At 44.2% G+C, this 24566-nt stretch overlaps 3 protein-coding genes across 14 annotated transcripts in view; all 3 read left to right on the forward strand.

The window, feature by feature from the left end:
• LOC132486400 (protocadherin gamma-C3) overlaps nucleotides 1-24566 on the forward strand; it is a 185607-nt gene that overhangs the window by 72142 nt on the left and 88899 nt on the right. Inside the window, exons 1-2 of one of the 12 annotated variants that reach the window (XM_060093510.1) lie at nucleotides 1292-3895; nucleotides 4593-4898. The exons of 9 other annotated variants lie outside the window; for them this stretch is intronic. In XM_060093510.1, coding sequence (XP_059949493.1) covers nucleotides 1472-3895; nucleotides 4593-4604 — 2436 coding nt within the window. In that variant the 5' untranslated portion in view covers nucleotides 1292-1471 and the 3' untranslated portion in view covers nucleotides 4605-4898. Of the gene's footprint in view, nucleotides 1-1291; nucleotides 3896-4592; nucleotides 4899-14564; nucleotides 17134-24566 lie in introns of those variants that run through there. 2 more of the 12 variants (XM_060093497.1, XM_060093501.1) reach the window with 2 other exon arrangements.
• On the forward strand, nucleotides 4784-7381 carry LOC132486402 (protocadherin gamma-A11-like). Its single transcript, XM_060093513.1, has one exon. It carries the CDS (start codon nucleotides 4784-4786, stop codon nucleotides 7328-7330), a length of 2547 nt encoding a protein of 848 aa, XP_059949496.1. The 3' UTR covers nucleotides 7331-7381.
• On the forward strand, nucleotides 10503-12839 carry LOC132485841 (protocadherin gamma-B5-like). Its single transcript, XM_060092442.1, is given in 4 exon segments — nucleotides 10503-10827; nucleotides 10830-11159; nucleotides 11162-11458; nucleotides 11461-12839. Coding segments are annotated over 4 exon segments (2331 nt in total).

The following is a 24566-nucleotide window of genomic DNA, read 5'->3' on the forward strand; positions in this document are numbered from 1 at the left end:
ACAAGCAGATAAGTACATAGAATTATAAACAGATGGTCAGTGGAGTTACTGATGAGCCCATTTAGTTAAGTGAAGATAGTGATGTATTTGGTTTAATCTCTTATAATTTATTACTAATATTCTTCTAAACTAATATGGTAGCATAAAGTCAAATCATGTCCTAATGTGTTTCAAAATATTTATGAGACCATGACTTTTTTCATGTCATTCAACTTTTGTTCAAGGATATGTCTGTGGAAGGAGAGCATAGTTATTATTCTTTAGAGTCATAGTTATTAACTTTTATTTTTTAACTTTTAAATCATTTAAACTGTCATTTAAAATTTCCAACCAAGGGCTTCCCTGGTGGCGCAGTGGTTGAGAGTCCGCCTGCCGATGCAGGGGACACGGGTTCGTGCCCCAGGTCTGGGAAGATCCCACAAACCACGGAGCGGCTAAGCCCGTGAGCCATGGCCGCTGAGCCTGCGCGTCCGGAGCCTGGGCTCCGCAACGGGAGAGGCCACAACAGTGAGAGGCCCGCGTACCGCAAAAACAAAACAAAACAAAAACCACAGGATAAAATTTCCGACCATGAGAGTCAAAATTAGTATGCATCTATTTCAAATAATTCTATTATTTTGAAAAATACAGTTTAAAAAAAACTACTCTTTTAGCATGGTAACTATTGTAAGCAAATATGTTAAAATATAATTATTTGAAAGCAATATAGGACAACTTAGATGATTGTAATGAATATGACAGTGTTTGTATTCTGTTTCCTAAATATGGGGGGATGGATTAATACTTTTCTAGCCAAATATAAGCCTGGATTGAAGACCAAAAAAAAAAAAAGTTTTTTGCTTATCTTTAGTACTTTCTTTTTTGGATAATTACTCTTAAAAGCAGCAACAGTGATTGCCTCTGGATGGAAGAACTGGATAGCCGTAGGCAATGGGATAGGAGACCTACTTTCCACTCTACATTCTTTTGTGCCTTTCAGATTTTGAAAGAAATATTTCTACCTATTCAAAATATATGTAAAATTTTAACATATAAAATATATAATAGTTTTGACCATGTGAAAAAAATGTTTCACGATGAAAACGGAGTCACCGAGGAATAAGATTCAAATATTTTAGCGGCGGTCTTCCTGCGTTTAAAGAAAAAGACTTCCTTAAATAGAGCAGAGAAAAACTAAGCTGCGGTTCCACACGGAGCCTCTGGGCGCCGCTGTCGGCCAGTGCAGGGCAAGCGTAGACGCCCGGGATTCCTCAGCCTCTAGCCAGGGATTTCCAGCGCAGCCACCAACGCAGAGAAGGAAACCCGCTTACGCGCTGGGGCTCCTGGCCGCGCAGACTCTCCCCAGCACACGCGGATTCCCAGCCCCAAACCTGGGGACTCCGCCTGTCCTGGGCCAAATGCTTTACCAGTGCGCCAGTGTACACTTTCTCCAACTATAAATACTGGGACCCAGCGAGAACTAGAGCGCGCAATGGGAGGGAGCTGCACGCAGAGACGTCCGGCCGGCCGGCGGCAGGTACTGTTTCCCTTTCTGCTGCCTTTGTTCTACCCCGCGCTCTGCGAGCAGATCCGCTACTCCATTCCCGAGGAGCTGGCCAAGGGCTCTGTGGTAGGGAATCTCGCCAAGGATCTAGGGCTCAGTGTCCTGGATGTGTCGGCTCGAAAGCTGAGAGTTAGCGCGGAGAAGCTGCTTTTCAACGTAGACGCGGAGAGTGGGGACTTACTTGTGAAGGACCGGATAGACCGTGAGCAGATATGTAAAGAGAGAAGAAGATGTGAATTGCAGTTGGAGGCCGTGGTGGAAAATCCTTTAAATATTTTTCATATCATTGTGGTTGTTGAGGATATTAATGACCATGCTCCTCAGTTCCATAAGGATGAAATAAACTTAGAAATCAGTGAATCTGTCAGTCTAGGGACGGGAACAATTCTTGAGTCTGCAAAAGATCCCGATATTAGTATGAATTCACTGAGCAAATACCAACTAAGTCCTAATGAGTATTTCTCGTTAGTGGTGAAAAACAATCCTGAGGGTGGGAAATATCCAGAATTGGTATTGAAGAAGACCCTGGACCGAGAAACACAGAGCGCTCACCACTTGGTGCTGACAGCCTTAGACGGCGGGGATCCGCCGCGAAGCGGCACCGTTCAGATCCGAATCCTGGTGGTGGATGCCAACGATAATCCCCCTGTGTTCAGCCAAGATGTGTACAAGGTCAGCCTTCGGGAAGATGTGCCCCCAGGTACCTTCGTGCTGAGGGTGAGCGCTACTGATCAAGATGAAGGCGTCAATGCAGAGATCACCTACTCATTCATTGGTGTGGCTGATACAGCCCGGCACGTGTTCTCTCTGGATTCAGCTACAGGAAACATTATAACTCATCAACCCCTGGATTATGAAGATGTGGAAAGATATGCCATGGATGTAGAAGCAAAGGACCGAGGATCCCTCTCTACACAGTGTAAAGTAATTATAGAAGTTTTAGATGAAAATGACAACAGTCCAGAAATAATTATCACTTCTCTCTCTGATCAGATTTTGGAGGATTCCCGGCCAGGAATGGTTGTAGGTCTCTTCAAAACACGGGACCAGGATTCCAAGGAAAATGGAGAAGTCACATGTAATTTAAGTAGAGACGTTCCGTTTAAAATTCATTCTTCTTCTAATAATTACTACAAGTTAGTAACAGATGGGGCCCTGGACAGGGAACAGACTCCGGAATACAACGTCACTATCACAGCCACTGACAGGGGCAAGCCCCCCCTCTCCTCCAGCGCTACCATTACCCTGCGCATCACCGACGTCAATGACAACGCTCCTGTTTTCCACCAGGCCTCCTACGTGGTCCATTTGGCCGAGAACAACCCGCCTGGAGCCTCCATCGCGCAAGTCAGCGCCTCCGACCCCGACCTGGGACTCAACGGCCACGTCTCCTATTCCATCGTGGCCAGCGACCTGGAGCCCCGCGCGCTGTCGTCCTATGTGTCCGTGAGCGCGCAGAGCGGCGTGGTGTTCGCGCAGCGCGCCTTCGACCACGAGCAGCTGCGCGCCTTCGAGCTGACGCTGCAGGCCCGCGACCACGGCTCGCCCGCGCTCAGCGCCAACGTGAGCCTGCGCGTGCTGGTGGGCGACCGCAACGACAACGCGCCCAGGGTGCTGTACCCGGCGCTGGGGCCCGACGGCTCGGCGCTCTTCGAAACGGTGCCGCGCGCTGCGCAGCCCGGCTACCTGGTCACCAAGGTGGTGGCGGTGGACGCCGACTCTGGACACAACGCCTGGCTGTCCTACCACGTGCTGCAGGCCAGCGAGCCCGGACTGTTCAGCGTGGGGCTGCGCACGGGCGAGGTGCGCACGGCGCGGGCCCTGGGCGACAGGGACGCGGCCCGCCAGCGCCTGCTGGTTGCTGTGCGCGATGGGGGACAGCCGCCCCTCTCGGCCACCGCCACGCTGCTCCTGGTTTTCGCGGACAGCCTGCAGGAGGCGCTGCCGGACCTCAGTGACCACTCTGAGCCCCCTGACCCCCAAGCTGAGCTGCAGTTTTACTTGGTGGTGGCCTTGGCCTTGATCTCGGTGCTCTTCCTCCTGGCAGTGATTCTGGCCATTGCCCTGCGCCTTCGATGCTCTTCCAGCCCCAGCGCTGCTGGGGACTGCTTTGGGTCTGTTGTCTGCTCCAAGTCTGGTCCTGAGATTCCTCCCAACTACAGTGAGGGAACATTGCCCTATGCCGATAATTTATGTGTGCCCAGGAATCAGACTAATCCGGAATTTAATTTTCTCACATCTGTTGAACATTGTCCTGCCACACAAGATATTCTCAACAAAGATAGCTCTTCAGTGCTATTGGCTAGTGTTTTAACTCTTAGTGTTGAAGCAGATAAGAACACTTTTAAACAGGTAAGTATTTAAAATAATGCTTTTTATATTCCAATATGCCAACATATTCTAATATAGCACTGTTATTTCGAGATTCTAGATTCCCTCTCTTGATGAAGTTCCTAAAATTTAATTCAAACCTATGGGTATTACTATTAAGACTAAAGTTTACAATGCTGCATTCCTACTATTCAAGTGCATTTTAAGGTAAAATATATAGAGCACTGTCAGGTCAGTTTTTCATGAAATAGAACACCTTTTAATTAAGGATATGGAATACAGTTATATATTTATATTGTGGTATTTTAAATGACAACCCTAATGCCGTCAAATTTTCTCAAACATTTTATCTTTATTTTACTCAATAAACATTGGTAAGAATTATAGTCATAATCCTAACTGTTGATTTTGTTGGAACCGTGCTAGTTACACAACCACAAATGCTGTTCCCTTCAGTCAGTAAAAATCAGGAGGAGCCAAATCTAACCTGCAAGTTTTCAGTTCCAGTAGTATTTGAAATTTTTTTTAATTAGCAAGCCTTTTAAATAATTACTCTTTTCATAAGTGCTCTTGGTATACCTTTAACATCACATTACATAATACTTTATTGTCTGCAATTTTAAGCTTTACAAATATTTGTGATTCTCAATGAGGTAAGTGTGATAACTTCAGGAACAGCAACATTAGTTGAGTTTTTCTTTCTCGTTGCAATAATAAGATTGGGCTCTAGGCGCCGCTGTTCACCAATTAGGGAAACGGGAAGCTGCGAGCTAGAGTCCCTCCCTCCGCTACCTCTACAACACAAAGCAGAGTGAAGTGGATACTCACAGATCGTGATGCTGGAAACTTAAAAGTACTTCTCTTCGCTCTCTAATATATTTTGGATGCACTTGGCCAGTGACTTTGTAGATGCATAAGCTGATTCAGAACAAACAGCTCAAGAAACCGCGGAATATAGGCTCAGCCACTGCCATGGCGAATCGGCAACTGCTCCTGGACCGCAGCGGGCTGGTCCTACTGTATATTTTCCTGGGGACGCTGCGGGAGTCTGAGGCTGGGCAGATCCGATACTCGGTGCTGGAAGAGACAGACAAAGGCTTCTTCGTGGGCAATATTTCCAAGGACCTGGGGCTGGAGCCCAGGGAGCTGGCGGAGCGCGGAGTCCGCATCGTCTCCAGAGGAAAGACTCAGCTTTTCGCTCTGAATCCGCGAAGTGGCAGCTTGATCACTGCTGATAGGATAGACCGGGAGGAGCTCTGTGAGGCGGTTTCCTCCTGTTTTTTAAACCTGGAGATACTTGTGGAAGATACCCTTAAGATTTATGGAGTGGAGGTGGAAATAATGGATATTAATGATAACGCCCCCAGCTTCCGGGAGGAGGAAGTAGAGATAAAAGTCAGTGAGCATGCAACTCCGGGATCGCGATTTCCTCTTCCTAATGCTAGGGATCCAGATGTGGGAATGAACTCCCTCCAGCGCTACCAGCTCAACCCTAATAATTACTTTTCTTTGCAAGTGCGAGGCAGAACGGATGGGGCCAAGAATCCTGAGCTAGTGCTGGAGGGGAGCCTGGACCGGGAAAAAGAGGCTGCTTACCACCTCCTCCTCACAGCCTTAGATGGAGGAGATCCCATCCGCCAGGGCACTGTTTCCATCCTTGTGGCGGTTCTCGATGTAAATGACCATATCCCAAAGTTTACACAGTCTGTATATGGAGTGAGTGTTCCTGAGAACCTCAGCTCTGGAACTCGGGTGCTTATGGTAAACGCAACTGATCCAGATGAGGGAATCAATGGGGAAGTGGTATATTCATTCCTGAATATGGAAAGCAAAGCTTCTGAGATATTCCAGTTGGATTCTCAATCTGGAGAAGTCTTAATACAAGGTTCTCTGGATTTTGAAAAATACAGATTCTATGAGATGGAAATTCAAGGCCAAGATGGTGGAGGTCTTTCCACCACTGCTAAGATGTTGGTCACAGTTGTGGATGTGAATGATAATGCTCCAGAAATAACTATCACATCTTCTACTAATTCAGTGCTGGAAAACTCTCCTCCAGGTACTGTGATTGCTCTTCTAAATGTGCAAGATCAAGACTCCGGAGAAAATGGTCAAGTCTCCTGTTTCATTCCTAACAATATGCCTTTTAAATTAGAAAAGACTTACGGAAATTATTACAAGTTGATAACAAACAGAGCACTGGACAGGGAGCAGGTACAGAGCTATAATATAACGTTGACAGCCACAGATCGGGGAAGTCCACCCTTGTCTACAGAAACTCATATTTCACTGAATGTAGCAGATGACAACGATAACCCGCCCACTTTTGCTCACTCCTCTTACTCTGCCTACATTCCTGAAAACAATCCTAGAGGGGCCTCCTTCTTCTCGGTGACTGCACTCGACAGGGACAGCAAAGAGAATGCCCAGGTCACTTATTCTCTGGCAGAGGATACCCTCCAGGGAGCACCTCTATCCTCCTACATCTCCATAAACTCAGACACCGGCATCCTCTACGCGCTGCGCTCTTTCGACTATGAGCAATTCCATGAACTGCAGCTGTGGGTGACAGCGCATGACAGTGGGAACCCACCGCTCAGCAGCAACGTGTCACTGAGCATATTTGTGCTGGACCAGAATGACAATGCACCAGAGATCCTGTACCCTGCTGTCCCCACAGATGGCTCCATGGGCGTGGAGCTGGCACCCCGCTCTGCAGAGCCCGGCTACCTGGTGACCAAGGTGGTGGCCGTGGACAGAGACTCAGGCCAGAACGCCTGGCTGTCCTACTGCCTGCTCAAGGCCAGCGATCCAGGACTCTTCACGGTGGGGCTGCACACGGGCGAGGTGCGCACAGCGCGGGCCCTGCTGGACAGAGACGCACTCAAGCAGAGCCTGGTGGTGGCGGTCCAGGACCACGGCCAGCCCCCTCTCTCTGCCACCGTCACACTCACTGTGGCCGTGGCCGAGAGCATCCCTGACGTCCTGGCTGATCTAGGCAGCCCCGAGTCTCCCGCCAGCCCCGACGACTCAGGCCTCATGCTGTGCCTGGTGGTGGCGGTGGCTGCGGTCTCCTGTGTCTTCCTCGCCTTTGTCATTGTGCTGCTGGCGCTCAGGCTGAGGCGCTGGCACACGTCGCGCCTGCTCCAGGCTTCAGAAGGCGGGTTAGCGGGTGTGCCCGCCTCTCACTTTGTGGGCGTGGACGGGGTGCGGGCTTTCCTGCAGACCTATTCCCACGAGGCCTGGCTCACCGCGGACTCGCGGGGGAGTCACGTGATCTTCCCGCAGCCCAACTACGCGGACACGCTCATCAGCCAGCAGAGCTGTGAGAAAAGCGAGCCTCTTTTGATAGCTGAAGATTCAGCTACCGGTTTAGGCAAATGTGTTCCTACCAGTAATCAGGTGAGATTTATTTCCTGCTTCCCAATTGTTGATATCTCTGCACAGGTCTTTTAAGTTACTTTTTTCTGAGCCTGTTATAAAAACTGTTTGGGGTGGGGCATATGTTCTTATATATTTAAAACAAAACGTGAGTTTCTGTAATTTACCTTTCATCAATTTTCAGAAAGGTTTTGTGAAAGGCTTTTTTTTTTTGGTCCTGTCAGCTTCTTTTGTTTGTTTCTTTGTTTTAATTCAAAGGTCCAGTTCAGTTATCATGGCTTGCTTTGTTGTAAGTTGAATTTTAGTCATATTTTTCTATCACCAGTGTCTATCAATGTAAACGGGTTATGATTCAAATTAATGATTCATAAACATCAATTCGACTTCATATTGCCTCCACTGATTTATAATTATATTCTACCATTATTTGTTTTACTTCTGATGTTCATATTTGAGCCTGTTGATTCAATAGCATACTTACTGTAGCTCTTTATAATACATATACACACACATTCACACATATACACTTTTACACACGTACACTTCTCTCTGAGCACAAAACAATTCTGTTTTGACTTTTGGTGGCTGGTAATACATTTAGATCCTGTTGATTATTTCAATTTTGTCTCATTTATTTACCCAACCAAAACAAGACCTACTGACTGCCTTTTAGATATTAGGGTCTCTTGGGAGAGGAAATGTAGAGCACACTTTTTCATCTTAAGTTCTAGTCATCTTTTCTACTTCTACAGTGAAGTCATTAGATTGTTCTGAAGAAATCGTTGAATTGTAGAACTGGTGTTCTTTTCTTTTATTCCTTTACTTGTACTTTAGTGTCTGTGTATTGTTGAAGGTTTTTTTTTTAATGTAGTAAATTCTTCTGCAGAAATAGCTTTTAATTTTGATCCAGTCCTTCTCAAAAACTTATTTTCAAATCTGCTAAACATGCTTACATTTTTCAGATTTATTTGTATGGAACAGTTGGTGAATATAAGAGATGGAGTGGATATTTAGAATTCATGAGACTGATTTAGCTGGTATTCCTCTGGATATTTTTCTTTGTTTTCACTATGCTTAGGAGTCTTGGATTCCTTTTTTCATTTCCTTTGTAAACTCATTTTTAAAAATTTTATTGTCGTTGATTTACAATGTTGTATTAATTTCTGCTGCACAGAAAAGTGATTCTGTTATACATATATATATTCTTTTTCATATTTTTTCCTGTTATGGTTTATCACAGGATATTGAATATAGTTCCCTGTGCTATACAGTAGGGCCTTGTTGTTTATCTATCCATCCATATAATAGTTTGCATCTGCTAATCCCAAAGTACCAATCCTTCCCTCCTCCACCCCTTCTTCCCCTTTGCAACCACAAGTCTATTCTCTAAATCTGTGTGTAAACTCATTTTAAAAATTGAAGTATAGTTGATTTACAATGTTGTGTTAGTTTCATGTAAACTCATTTTTTAGATATAAGTATACTCAATTCTTATATTCAGAACCAACTTGTTATTGAAGCCCTGATAGTTACCTAATAATGTGTTATCTGAAGCAATGTTTAGGAAAGTCAAGGGGGAAAAGGAAACTTATCTGGGGTATTGATCTCAGGAATCATCTCCACAGTCAATTCAGCTCAGCACTCTCACACCACTTCTAGATATTTGGTGCAAATTACTTGCATGTTCATGTTCCCTTTCAAGATATCCCTTCTCATTTCAGAGTTGACCTTACTATAGTTAACTAAAAATTGAGTATCTAATGGTTGGACAAAAAGAATTTCAACTGTAGGAAAGGGAAGTCCTGCAACAGATGCCTAAATTTGTCTTGAAATCAATAAAAATATTAGTGTTTTGGGCCTCCCTGGTGGCGCAAGTGGTTGAGAGTCCGCCTGCCGATGCGGGGGATGCGGGTTCGTGGCCTGGTCTGGGAGGATCCCATGTGCCGCGGGGTGGCTGGGCCCGTGGGCCATGGCCGCTGAGCCTGCGCGTCCGGAGCCTGTGCTCCGCAACGGGGGAGGCCACAACAGTGAGAGGCCCGCATACCGCAAAAAAAAAAAAAAAAAAAAAAAAATTAGTGTTTTGAGCATCTAGGGATAGAATTTATGTGTATGGGATTCCAAACTGAGAAAAAAGATTTAAGGCCTTTTACCTGAACTGAAATTAGATGAATAAAAAGAATATGAGGTGTTTGCTGGAAGAAGGAGGTTGTTTCTTTTTTTTTTTTTTACATAGTCTGAACTTGTTAGGAGTTGGCAACCAAGATCTTAGAGAATAAAAAGGAAATGTTGGTTTTGACACTTGAGATTAAGAAGGTTATTTTGATTAGAGGTAGTGATAAAGTTCTGTTGAGAGGCAACATATGGTACAGTTAAATAAAAGGATAAAAATAAAACCCTCACATTTCATGTCATTAAATTCCTATAGTAACCTACTAGGGTATGCTTTTATATTCTCTTTATGATGAAAGTGTAAAACACTTCATAATCCTTTTCATAAATCTCTTTTATAAGTAACAAGAAGACTTTATGGTATTGGCTATCCTTATCCTGAGTAAAACCTATACAGCTCTGATCTCTCCTCCAGTTTCCTCTGATGAAAGGAGGAGGAAAATCATACACATATCAGATTGAAGATAATACTGGGCGTCATTTCATAGCTGTCAAAATTTCCCCATACCACATGGTGGGGCTCTTTTTCCACGTGGTCTTTGTTCTAAATCTGGAGAGGAGACTTTGCCTTGTTCTTCCAATATGTGCCTTGCCTCTAATGAGAAAATGACAAACTTTTCTCATTACTAGGTTAATGGCTCTTCTATAGGATCCCGTCTCTAAGGAACCCTCTTTGGTAGTAAACACTGGAAAACAGACCTATCCAAAACTCCTAAACTGCCTCATTCCCTATACATCAGAGTTCAACATATCTGTTGGAATACCAAATCCCATTATTTACAAGGCTTCTGACTGCAGTTTTCTAAATAGACTCCAAGGGCCGCTGTTGGCCAATGCGCTGCAAGAGCTAGCGTCCAGTATCTACCCCAGTGATTTCTTGTGTAGTCACAGAAGCAAGTCGGAAAGGAGAGTAGCCCGGACTTAGGCTCTCTACTTGGCAAATCTGATTCCAGAATACAGATTGGGATGTGTTCAAACTGGGAGCACTGAGTTTTCTATGTAGTCGATGCAGGTATTTTAAACGAAATTTATAAATCATGTTTTCTTAACGTTGGAGCCTGCAGCAATGCACAGAAGGATGGGAAATAAGGGGAAGCAGAGGAGCGGTACCCAGCGGCGGCAAGTAATCTTCCCTTTCTTGCTGCCTTTGTTATGCGGGGCACTCTCCGAACAGATCCGCTATTCTATCCCAGAAGAAATGGACAGAGGCTCCGTGGTGTGGAATCTCGCTGAGGAGCTGGGGCTGCATGTATGGGATTTATTGACCGGCAACCTCAGAGTTAGTGCAGAGAAACAATACTTTACTGTAAACATGGAGAATGGGAAAGTACTTGTGAGTGACAGAATAGATAGGGAGTCACCCTGCCCCCAAAACCCTCTGTGCGTCGTGCCTTTAGAAATTGTACAGAGAATCCTCTAAATGTTTCTCACGTAAACGTGATGATAGAAGATATAAATGACAATCCACCTCATTTTCCCCAAAATAGCATTGTTTTACAAATCAATGAACTTGCAATTCCAGGAACTCGGTTTGGCCTGGAATCAACTATAGATGCAGATATAGGGCTTAACTCTCTGCAGAGTTACCAACTCAGCTATAGTGAGCATTTCTCTGTGATGGTTGAGGGTAAGACTGAAGGCAAGAATTCCCCAGAATCAGTGTTGGAGAAGCCTCTGGACCAGGAACAACAGAGCTCTCACCTCCTGGTCCTGACAGCAGTGGACGGGGGTGATCCGGTCTAAACCGGCAAACTCAAATCAGGATCAAGGTCACTGATGCCAACGATAACCCCCCAGTGTTCAGTCAGGATGTGTACAAAATTAGCCTGCGTGAGAACTCGCCCCCAGGAACCTTTGTGCTAAAGGTGAAGGCCACTGACCAGGATGAAGGCATCCTTGCTGAGATCACGTACTCCTTCAAAACACTATGAGATATTGGAAATATGTTTGTGCTAGATCATCAAAGAGGAGAAATTAAATCCAAAGACCCTATAGACTTTGAAATCAGTAGCAGTTATACTATAAGCATAGAGGCCAGGACGGTGGAAGCATAGTCACTGAGTGTAAAATTATACTGAAAATTTTAGATGAGAACGACAGTGGCCCAGAGGTGGTTTTCACATCGGTGTCTAGTTCCATAACCAAGGTTGCAGAACCGGGAACTGTGATCGCTTTGTTCGAAACACATGATAAAGATTCGGGAGAAAACGGGGAGGTCACATGTCTCATAAAAGAGAGAGCTCCTTTTAGAATTGAATCTTCCGCCAATAATTACTACAAGCTTGTGGCAGATGGGGCCCTGGACCGGGAGCAGACCCCAGAGTACACTGTCACCATCGCAGACACCGACAGGGGCAAGCAGCTACTCTCCTCCAGCACAAGTGTCACTCTACACATCAGCGACGTTAATGACAACACTCCGGTTTTCCACCAGGCCTCCTACGTGATCCACGTGGCTGAGAACAACCTGCCTGGAGCCTCCATCGCGCAAGTCAGCACCTCCGACCCCGACCTGGGACTCAACGGCCACGTCTCCTACTCCATCCTGGCCAGCGACCTGGAGCCGCGCGCGCTGTCGTCCTACGTGTCCGTGAGCGCGCAGTGCGGCGTGGTGTTCGCGCAGCGCGCCTTCGACCACGAGCAGCTGCGCGCCTTCGAGCTGACGCTGCAGGCCCGCGACCACGGCTCGCCCGCGCTCAGGGCCAATGTGAGCGTGCGCGTGCTGGTGGGCGACCGCAACGACAACGCGCCCAGGGTGCTGTACCCGGCGCTGGGACCCGACGGCTCGGCGCTCTTCGACACGGTGCCGCGCGCCGCGCAGCCCGGCTACCTGGTCACCAAGGTGGTGGCGGTGGACGCCGACCCTGGACACAACGCCTGGCTGTCCCACCACGTGCTGCAGGCCAGCGAGCCCGGACTGTTCAGCGTGGGGCTGCGCACGGGCGAGGTGCGCACGGCGCGGGCCCTGGGCGACAGGGACGCGGCCCGCCAGCACCTGCTGGTTGTTGTGCGCGATGGGGGACAGCCGCCCCTCTCGGCCACCGCCACGCTGCTCCTAGTTTTCGCGGACAGCCTGCAGGAGGCGCTGCCGGACCTCAGTGACCACTCTGAGCCCCCTGACCCCCAAGCTGAGCTGCAGTTTTACTTGGTGGTGGCCTTGGCCTTGATCTCGGTGCTCTTCCTCCTGGCAGTGATTCTGGCCATTGCTCTGCGCCTGCCACGCTCCTCTAACCTGGCCACCTGGTGCTGCTTTCAGCCTGATCTCTGTTCTAAGACTGGTCCAGGGGTTTCTCCCAACTACAACAAGGGAACCTTGCCTTATTCCTACAATCTGTTAGGTTGCCGATTCTCAGAAAACAAGGTTCAGTTTTCTCACCATGACCCCAGAAATGGTGCCCCCGCAAGATCTTTCTAATGAAGCTCTTTTGGTAGTAAGTGTCACTGAGGAGAATAACAAGTTAAGCTCTAACTCTGTTGCTTCTATTCACGTGAGTTTCAATGAATGCCTTTCATGTGCATATGGGTTTGGTTTATTTTTTAAACCAATATTTAGGAAAGATAATCTTAAACAGATTATATCTACTATCACTTCAGTTTTGTTTGCCCTCTCTCAGACTTTTCTGTCCCTTTCTGAGTGGGTCAGCAACTCCATTATTAACCCTCAAGTATTTTAAATATTTTGACAATTTCATGAGTTATTCTTCATCCACAAACAAAATCTCTCTTACTGTGAGAACTGGGTATTATGATGCCGCTGCCATTCAAATATTTTAATGGAAGCATAATATTTTTTTCCTGTGGGCGTTTCTCTTATTCAGAACATCAATATCTTGGCATATAAGGCTTTTCTTAAGGCTTTTCTTTACTCTAGGTACAATTTGCTAGGGATTCTTTGAGTGCCATTGAATAGATCAGTTTTGTGCCCTACCTTTTCTCAGAGCTACCTATAGATTTCATCCCAGTGCTAAAGATATTATTTTATGGTATACCTGCCAAACATGTTTATCCTCAGAATCTAAATATTTACACACATGAAAGCACAATAGTGAAGATTTTTTTCCTGTGTTCTGATGGGCTTCCAATATATTACCAGTAAATCTCAGTAACTGGAATTAGGTTTGTTTCCCAGAAAAAGGTACGTTTATAATATTCTTTGGGTTCTAATTTTCCTAAACATTCTCTCTCTCTTTTTTTTTTTAATTGAAGTATAGCTGAGTTACAATGTTGTGTTAGTTTCTGGTGTATAGCAAAGTCATTCATATACCATATATATATATATATATATATATATATATATATATATATATATATATATTCTTCCACATATTCTTTTCCATCATGGCTTATTACAGGGTATTGATCCTAAATATTCTTTTGAAATATATTAGTAGAGTACTACCCTTATTTCAAGCAAATGCTAGTTGGAATGCTTCCATTTTGTTCTAAAAATGTTACTGTGTCTTCTTCACTTGATTTCCTGCCAGGTGTGATTCTGGTAATGTGTACAATCAAGTTTCTTATTTTTAGTTTTCCATATTATTGTGAAAATTTGATTTTTAAATGTTAAATGTCAACAACATGTTAAAGTAGTTCTTCCATTTAGGCAAATTTAAGAATCTACCAAAAAATTTTGCCACAGATTTTAGCTGGGTGAGAATTTTTAAATTATTCTATTATATAATTTCTCAAAACATGAAACTCCTAAGGAGATTCCCATAATAGGTGTGTATGTTTGGTGGGGGTGATATCAAAGCAGGTGCACTAAAATATACAGTTAAATTTACTGTGTATAGAAACTTCAAATTCATGTAAAACCTCATTGGAAAAATCAGAATACGCTTACAGGTACAGAAAATAATCTCAAGAAAGTGACTGTATGAAAAATCTAGGGAAATAAAAAGAAGCTCACTGAAATTCCAAGTAAAATGAATACTGTAGTTTTGGTTGGCTCCACTTCCATCCCTATTTGAAGAACAGTAGGTGGAGCTATTTAAGGTCTAAAAACCAAAATCCTTTCCCGGAGTTCAAGATTGTGCAGTAGTTGGTTAGGACTCTGAGCGCCGCTGTTCACCAATCAGGGAGAGAAAAAGCAGGGAGAGATCCTGCTAGCCGGGCACTCGCGTTGAAGCACAAAGCACAGATAAAAACTAACCATCTCCGGGACTGTGAGAAAACTGATTGGAAGAGCTCGGGTCCCCCAACTGTCGGATTTTAAGGACGGATGAGCTGATCCGGACTTCGGTGATCACGGGAAGAATTGGAAATAATCCTCAAGGAAAGTGACAATGATTCCTGCGCGACTGCACAAGGACTGCAAAAAGCTGTTCCTGCTGGGAGTTCTCCTGGGGGTTCAGTGGGAAACTGGATGCACCCAAATCCACTATTCGGTTCCCGAGGAGCTGGAGAAAGGCTCTAGGGTGGGGAACATCGCCAAGGATCTGGGGTTGGAGCCCTGGGAACTGGAGGAGCGCGGAGTCCGCATCGTCTCCAGAGGTAGGGCACAACTTTTCGCTCTGAATCCGCGAAGCGGCAGCTTGGTCACTGCCGGCAGGATAGACCGGGAGGAGCTCTGTATGGGGGCCATCAAGTGTCAACTAAATCTGGAGATTCTGATGGAGGATAAAGTGAAAATATACGGGGTAGCGGTAGAAGTGATAGACATTAATGATAATGCCCCGTATTTCCAGGAAGGTGAATTAGAAATAAAAATGAGTGAAAATGCAGCCACTGGGATGCGGTTCCCCCTTCCCCACGCTTGGGATCCGGATATAGGGAAGAATTCACTCCAGAGCTACGAGCTCAGTAGTAATATTCACTTCTCCCTGGACGTGCAAAGCGGAGCGGATGGTAATAAATATCCGGAATTGGTGCTGGAGCGCGCCCTGGACCGCGAGGAAAAGGCCGTTCACCACCTGGTTCTCACGGCTTCCGACGCGGGTTATCCAGCCCTCACTGGCACCGCGCGCATCCGTGTGATGGTCGTTGATGTGAACGACAACGCACCAGCGTTTGCTCAGTCCGAGTACCGTGTGAGCGTTCCGGAGAATGTGGCCGTGGGCACTGAGCTGCTTCTGGTAAACGCCACGGACCCTGACGAAGGAGCCAATGCGGAAGTGATGTATTCCTTCCGGTATGTGGACAACAAAGCGGCCCAAGTTTTCAAGCTAGATTGTAATTTAGGAACAATTTCAACAATAGGGGAGTTGAACCACGAGGAATCAGGATTCTACGAGATGGAAGTGCAAGCAATGGATAACGCAGGATATTCTGCACGAGCCAAAGTCCTCATCACAGTTTTGGACGTGAATGACAACGCCCCTGAAGTAGTAGTCACCTCTCTCTCCAGCTCCATTCTGGAAAACTCTCCCAGAGGGACATTAATTGCCCTTCTAAATGTAAACGATCAAGACTCTGGGAAAAATGGACAAGTGATTTGTTTCATCCAAGGGAATCTGCCCTTTAAATTAGAAAAGGCTTATGGAAATTATTATAGTTTAGTAACAGACACACTCCTAGACCGAGAACTGGTTCCTACCTACAACATCACGGTGACTGCCACTGACCGAGGAAGTCCGCCGCTGTCCACGGAAACTCACATCACCCTGAACGTGGCAGACACCAACGACAATCCGCCCGCCTTCTCTCATGCCTCCTACTCTGCATATATCCTAGAAAACAACCCCAGAGGAGCGTCCATCGTCTCTGTGACCGCCCATGACCCCGACTATGGAGAGAATGCCCGGGTCACTTACTCCCTGGCGGAGGACAACCTCCAGGGAGCTCCCCTGTCCTCCTACGTCTCCATAAACTCAGACACTGGCGTCCTGTATGCGTTGCGCTCCTTCGACTACGAGCAATTCCGAGACTTGCAGCTACAAGTGATGGCACATGACAGCGGGGACCCTCCACTCAGCAGCAACGTGTCGCTGAGCCTGTTCGTGCTGGACCAGAATGACAACTCGCCAGAGATCCTCTTTCCCGCCGTACCCACCGATGGCTCCACGGGCGTGGAGCTGGCACCCCGCTCCGCAGAGCCCGGCTACCTGGTGACCAAGGTGGTGGCTGTGGACCAAGACTCAGGCCAGAACGCCTGGCTGTCCTACCGCCTCCTCAAGGCCAGCGAGCCAGGGCTCTTCGCGGTGGGGCTGCACACGGGCGAGGTGCGCACAGCGAGGGCCCTGCTGTACAGTGACACACTCAAGCAGAGCCTGGTGGTGGCGGTCCAGGACCACGGGCGGCCCCCTCTCTCAGCCACTGTCACGCTCACAGTGGCAGTAGCGGACAGCATCCCCGACGTCCTGGCTGATCTAGGCAGCCTTGAGTCTCCCGTCAGCCCCGACAATTCGGGCCTCACGCTGTACCTCGTGGTCGCGGTGGCCGCAGTCTCCTGCGTCTTCCTCGCCTTCGTCATTGTGCTGCTGGTGCTCAGGCTGAGGCGCTGGCACACATCGCGCCTGCTCCAGGCTTCAGAAGGCGGGTTAGCGGGTGTACCCACGTCTCACTTTGTGGGCGTGGACGGGGTGCGGGCTTTCCTGCAGACCTATTCCCACGAGGTCTCGCTCACAGCGGACTCGCGGGGGAGTCACGTGATCTTCCCGCAGCCCAACTACGCGGACAAGCTCCTCAGCCAGGAGAGCTGTGAGAAAAGCGAGCCTGTCTTGCTCTCGGGCGATTCCGTGTTTTCTAAAGATAATCATGCATTAATTCAGGTGAGTGCATATCAAACATTCTCCTCTGAGCTTTGAGCAATATATCTCTTATTACAGGTAATTAGTATCTATTCGGAATTTATAAAACAGCAAGAAATTTATATAAACATTGCAGACACCATTGACAACCAGGCCGACTTCCTTCAGGCTTTCCCTCACGTCTTATTTATAATAATTTTAAAAATATATTTGTGTATGTTATATATAAAATTTTATATCCATTTTATACAGTACTTTTTAATACTCTATATAATTTTTCTAATTTAATTTACCAACTCTACAGCTCTTCCTGCTTTTGATTGCTGTTTTTATTTCCCATTGGCCGTGCAGCAGGTTTATGTTGAACGTCTGATGCCAATTTATCTGTTAAGAACACAGATTCTTCTAGAGGAGATAAATCTAATTCAATCAAAAGTATATAAATGATATTTTAAATAAACTTTTATAAATAGAGTGGCTTCTGACTACACATGAAATTGCCTAACAAATTCATAAATTGCATTTAGTTTCTTTTCAAGTGCAATAATTCTGGTCATTAGGGATGCATACATTATACTTTCTCAGTGTCCCAAGTTATTTCATGGTTTCACATCATTCATGAAATTCCAAATATCGTGAGTTTATTTCTTATGCATTTAAAACGTTCTCACTGAAATATGCACGATGTAAGTGTTGTCATGAGGAAAAACTGAAGAGATTGTTCATTTTTCATCCCCATTATAGAGTTCAGGAATACAAGTCTATATGTGTTTCCAGTTTAGATATTTCTTTTGCCCATTATCCACACTGACGATATTATGATGACTCTGTGGAATATTCAGAGTTAACAGATTGTGTTTTGAGCACATTTTTGATATCGTGGTAAATTTGTAGTAATTCTCTCTTCTTATTTAAAATTTCCCATAATTCTCACACACAGACAATTTTCTTGAAAATGCACAGATTCTGTTTCCTGAGAACCTTACGCTTATTGTAGAATGTTGAACAGAAATCAAATGCTAAAATATATTATTCTTGGGAAATCATTGCTGGAACCTGTGAGAAGCCTGGTTTCTTTTGGTGAATTCTTTTTTTTTTAAAGGAATTTTTAAAAATTAATTAATTAATTTATTATTATTATTATTTTGGCTGTGTTGGGTCTTCGTTTCTGTGCGAGGGCTTTCTCTAGTTGCGGCAAGCGGGGGCCACTCTTCATTGTGGTGCATGGGCCTTTCACTCTCACGGCCTCTCTTGTTGCGGAGCACAGGCTCCAGACGCACAGGCTCAGTAGTTGTGGCTCACGGGCTTTAGAGCACAGGCTCAGTAGTTGTGGTGCACGGGCCTAGTTGCTCCGCGGCATGTGGAATCTTCCTAGACTAGGGCTCGAACCCGTGTCCCCTGCATTGGCAGGCAGATTCTCAACCACTGCGCCACCTGGGAAGCCCTCTTTTGGTGAATTCTATAAAGGGGAAGGAAATCATAACATCCTAATTATTTTCTCCTGACTTGTTGCCTATCTGTTTTCAAAAATACAATAGTTAATTAAAACCAAGACTTATAAAAGAGATTGAAAACGATTTGGAGAATGAAAGATAATCAAGTTGCCCTAAAATGAGGCAGTTACTGCTACTGAAATTCACATGTACTTTATGCTTCTTGACAGCCAAGACAAAAAAAGGAAATATAAAAATTAAAAAAAAAAGGAAATATAGAGTGGATCTATTTGTCTTATTTTTTTAAGGAATTTTTTTTAAACATCTTTATTGGAGTATAATCACTTTACAATGATCTGTTAGTTTCTGCTTTATAACAAAGTGAATCAGCTATACATATACATATATCCCCATATCTCCTCCCTCTTGCGTCTCCCTCCCTCCCTCCCTATCCCACCCCTCTAGGTTGTCACAGAGCACCTAGCTGATCTCCCTGTGCTATGCAGCTGCTTCCCACTAGCTATCTAGTTTTCATTTGGTAGTATATATACGTCCATGCCACTCTCACTTCATCCCAGCTTACCTTTCCCCCTTGAAGGAAGTTTTTGAGCATATCTAAAATGGCAAATTTCATATTGACATTAAGTTCCAAATGGAATTTAATAAGTAGAGCTTTCTAAATAATATGAAGGAAAGTAGAGAGAAATGTAACTTCTGTTGTTTTATAAAAACTATCAAAATGTTTATCACGTGGCCAGTTTTCTTGTGGTGGTTGATTCAAAATGAAAGACGTAACACACAACAGAAATTATTTGGGAAGCTAAACTAGTATAGTCCAATTCTGCTGACTCTGTTCATGTAACTTGATTTAGGGATAAATCATTAAGAGCTAGGGCAATGAACAGTGATGACCCTTAGGCTGTATCTCAGGTATCAGTGATCTCAGTTATGCTTCCAGTATGAGCTAAATTGGCTTCATTAAATAGTTGCTGAGTGAATGAATGAACAAATGTATGTGCTCTGGGGATTACCTAATATCAGTATTCCAAGATGTAGTGTGACAGAGAAACAGCAGCTATGTAACGAGGTAACTCCTAACTGTGTGACCTTTGACCTTATTTAATTGCTTTCAACTTCAGCAAAATTGGGATTGTAATATGTAATTTGAAAGATTGTGGTGAAGCCTAGTGATAACATATAAACCGTCTGGTTCATAATATGTACTTAATTAACAGTAGCCCTTTTTTTTTTAACATTGTTGATAGAAAAAGGAGTCCTGCTTTCAATATCAGTACACTTGACATTCTGTTGGGAAAAGTAATAATGATTTGTGTGCTCCTCCAGACAATACAATGGGATGACCTGTGAGTGGAAGTAAAACTGTTCTAACAATTTTATGAAAGTTACTGTAAAAATCTTAAGTGCTTAGGCACATTCTTGATTGAGAAGGCCCTGTTTGGGGTCATGAAAGATAGGGGGAAGATTGTTTTTGATGAGACTATTTTATGAATGTTAATTTTTCTCTCTCTGAATGACAGTTTAACTTAAACAAGGGTCCTGTGTAACTTATTATTTAAGGACCAATTTACTCCAATAGAATTGCTAGGATGATTTAAATGGAAAATGGATCACCAGAATCTGAAAGCTGGAGTTATTTGGTTTTGGCCACATGAGAATTTAAGTTAATGGCTGCACAAAATATCAATCTTAGCTTTAGGATATTTGTTGATAATTTAGGATTGATAATTAGGTTATTTGTTGATTTTTTTTAGAGTAATTGGACAATGGGTTTGGATTTTATATTTCCTCTGGTTTCAGTAATGAAATTATGTCAAGGACTTTTCTTATCTTCCTTTGTGTTATATGGAAGGTGGGTATGCATTCACTTAATCTAATTAATCAAAGTATTCAGCTATAACTTCAAAGTTGTAGTTCCTCTATTTTGTAGCACCTAAAATTGGAATGTAATCTATCAGCATTCTTCCCCCACTTCCATTCTATAAGAGATTCCCTCCTTGAAGCAGCAATGGCCTAGGATCCTTGCTGAGTCTGTACAACTTGTTGAGACTACTCAACCCATAGATTATTTTAAGCTGCATTAGAAGACTAATGATAAACAAGTGGATTGTATTACAGTTTTCTCAGTTATATGTAACAGAGTATAGCTGTGATCATGAATTGATTAGTTCTGGTGAAAAATCTGCTTTTTCCTTATGCAAGATATCAAGTTCAAGAAAGTAAATGCCTTCACATTAAATATGTGCCACTCTTTGTATATCTATTATACCTCAATAAAGCTATTTTTAAAAATTTTAAGCAAACACATAGTTGTGACGGTTGTTGATCAAACTAATGACTGTATATATTAGGCAAGAGACAGATTTATTCTCTATTGTTACACTTGGAGTTCCTCTTTAGGAAACCATACCTAATGAAAAGTCATCAATAACAGAGCACACTCTTTAGGACACATTTTTAAAACACTGATAGGAAAGGATAGCCAATGGCAAAGATAATTGAAAAAACTCTTTGATAGAGGATAAGTTTTCTGGATACAAAATTGGAAGAGCTCTAGTTCAGGAAAATGTGATGAAATTGCCATCAGATGGACCATAGAGGAGATAAAATAATTTATCTATATGTAAAAAGAAATCAGTACCTCCACAATTTCTCTGAGAGAAGCCATAAAAAGATCTACTATGTTTAATAATCATTGAGGACAAGCATAATTTCTTAGTTCATCTTTAAGTCTCTGAAGAATTGCACACAGTGGTTTGTATACCTTCTAAATACTTTTTAAAAGACTTGAATTCAATGATTAGAAAGTAATCTCTTGGGGAAAAATCATAGTACAAATCCATTTTACTTGTGCTTTCCCTCTACATCAAACTCCTAATAAGAGCCAACTCTCTGATCTATCTATATAAAGATAAGGAACTGAAGATTTATCAAATTTTAAAAATAGGTGCCACAATCCATAAGATTTCTATGTTGTGAAACTTGCTAGAAGCTTTCTATATATTTATAGCTGAAGATTCAACCAATAGTTCATCCTGAGACTGTGTATATGAAAAAAGTAAAGCCTTTTCCCCCACCAAAAAATAAAAATAAAAAGAGAGACTCAATCTAAAAATACTCTTAAATGTCTAGAAGAAATAAAAAGAAGTCATTGCTTTGATTTCATATGCTGGAGTCATTGAGAATATAAACTTCCAAGAATATTTAATTGCCTTAATAAAACTGTACTACTGCTTCTCAACTTGCAAATTCCAGTGAGAAACATCTTCTTCTTTGCTCTCAACTCTTCAGATCCTTGACCTCTAATTTCTTCAGGTTGCAGTTCTAGAGTAGGGACTCAGAGCACTGCTATCAACCCATGTAGAAACAGAGGTAAACAAGGAGATCCCATAATATTTCCACTGGGTGACTTTCCTAATCGCACCTTGCCAGAGATCTGGGGCTAGGTGTCCAGGACTTAATGGGCTCAGAAGTTGCAAGTTAATGTGGAAAAAGAATACCTCACTCCAAGTGAAGAAAGTGGGGATTTACTTGTGAGTAACAGGATGGACCTGGAGCAGATATGCCAACATACTATACTTCGTATCATATGTTTATAAATGGTAGTTGAGAATCCTTTAAATGTTTTTCACATTAATATAGATATTCAAGATGTAAACGATAATACTCCCCAGTTCAGCAGGAGTGCTATTGAGTTAAATATGTGAGTTGATCCAGCCTGGAGCAAGATTTACAATAGTACCTGCAAAAGATCCTGATGATGGAAGCAATTCCTTTACAAAGTTATCACCCTAACAGCAACTGTATATTTGTCTTCGAAGTAAAATAGACCAACAGTGGAAACAAGTAGATTGAACTTGTGTTAGAGAAGCCACTAGACTGGGAAAAGCAGAGGTCGCATCACTTAGTCCTGACAGCATTAGATGGAGAGGAGCACCAGAAACAGAACCACTCGGATCCCGACCCTGGTGGTCGACGCCAACTACAACCCCTCAACCTCCGATTTCAGCCAGAATGTATACAGGGTCAGCCTTCAAGAAGACATGCCCCAAGGCACCTCCATGGTGAGGCTGAGGGCCACTGACCTGGACAAGGGCATCAAAGTGGAGATCAAGAATGTCTTTGCAGCCCAGAGTACCCATATCCAGTTTGGCCTTGATCATGGTAGAGGAGAAATGAAAACCTTAAGTACATCGGAATATGAAGAGATTAAAAAGTATTCCAGGGCCTCTCTGGTGGCGCAAGTGGTTGAGAGTCCGCCTGCCGATGCAGGGGATACGGGTTCGTGCCCCGGTCTGGGAGGATCCCATATGCCGCGGAGCGGCTGGGCCCGTGAGCCATGGCCGCTGAGCCTGCGCGTCCGGAGCCTGCGCGTCCGGAGCCTGTGCTCCGCAACGGGGGAGGCCACCACAGTGAGAGGCCCGCATACCGCAAAAAAAAAAAAAAAAAAAAAAAGTATTCCATAGGGCTTCCCTGGTGGCGCAGTTGTTGGGAGTCTGCCTGCCGATGCAGGGGACACGGGTTCGTGCCCCGGTCTGGGAGGATCCCACATGCCGTGGAGTGGCTGGGCCCGTGAGCCATGGCCACTGAGCCTGTGCGTCCGGAGCCTGTGCTCCACAACGGGAGAGGCCACAACAGTGAGAGGCCCACATACAGGAAAAAAAAAAAAAAAAAAAAAGTATTCCATAGTTTTGGAAGGAAGGAATGGGGGTGTGGGGGGGGATTGGTTTCCCAGTGTAGTTGAGATCAAAATTCTAGATGATGACGACAAAGTACTGGAGTATTTTTTTTTTTTTGGCCGCGACTGGCACATTGCAGGATCTTAGTTCCCCGACCAGGGATTGAACCCTCGACCTTGGCAGTAAAAGCGCGGGATCCTAACCACTACACTGCCAGAGAATTCCCCCCAGAGATTATTTTTACTTCTATTTTCATAATAATTCCTGCAGATTCTGTACCTCAGATAGTAATTGCTCTGTTTAAAACACAGGATCCAGATTCAGGAGAAAACAGGGAGGTCAAATGTCTGGTACAAGAAAATACACTTTTTAGAATTGAATGTTTCACCAATAATTACTACAAGCTTGTAACAGATGAGGCACTAGAGTGGGAGCAAACCCTGGAGTACAACGTTACCATCACAGCTGCTGACAGAAGTAAGGCACCACTCTCCTCCAGCAGAAGCATCACACAGCACAGTGGCGATGTCAACAACAATGCTCCAGTTTTCCATCAGGCCTCCTAAGTGGTCCACGTGGATGAGAGCAACCCTCCTGGCACCTCAATTGCCCGAGTCTGCACCTCAGATCCCAATCTAGGACCCAATAGCTGTATCTCCTACTCCACCGTGGCCAATTCAAATACTTTGAGTGAATTGAGCTAGCACAGAATGCCAAATCGAGACATTCCTTGTAATCAGGTAATTGTACAAATGGATCCCAATGATGGTAGTGTGGCATTTCACCAAACTTGCAGTTTATAAACACTTCAAAAATTATGTACTAACATTTGCATATAAAATTCCCCATTATATATTTTACTGTCAGTCTTTTTGGAAGCTTGCCATCTAAATATAGCAACAACGACCACACACAAAAGGAAAAACAGTTACCTTTGGAAAGTGAAAATATGTAAAACGGATAATATGGAAGCACTGAAAAGAGTGAAAGGAGAATTATTGGTAAGCCAAAAGAAAGAGAATATTAGGAGGAAGATGCATTAGAGTGTGTCTAATTGGTTAGTCACGGTAGTGTTCCTTGCTGGTGTGGGTTTTGTTGTCCAAGATATGTTAATTTTATTATAAATTCCACCTGGCTGTTGGTCTCCAAAAGGAATTCAACAAATCAGATAATTTGGCATCTTCAACCTGGATTCTGATGCTCACCTGAAAAGTTTGCTAAAGCTTGGAAACCAAGAAAAGGCAAGCATCTCAACAAATAAGTGTCACTTTCATTTACTGGATTTACCTTATTTAACATTGTTCTAGCAGTACGTTAGAGGAGG

Source organism: Mesoplodon densirostris, chromosome 3, assembly GCF_025265405.1.
Source record: "Mesoplodon densirostris isolate mMesDen1 chromosome 3, mMesDen1 primary haplotype, whole genome shotgun sequence".
Classification (NCBI taxonomy): domain Eukaryota; kingdom Metazoa; phylum Chordata; class Mammalia; order Artiodactyla; family Ziphiidae; genus Mesoplodon; species Mesoplodon densirostris.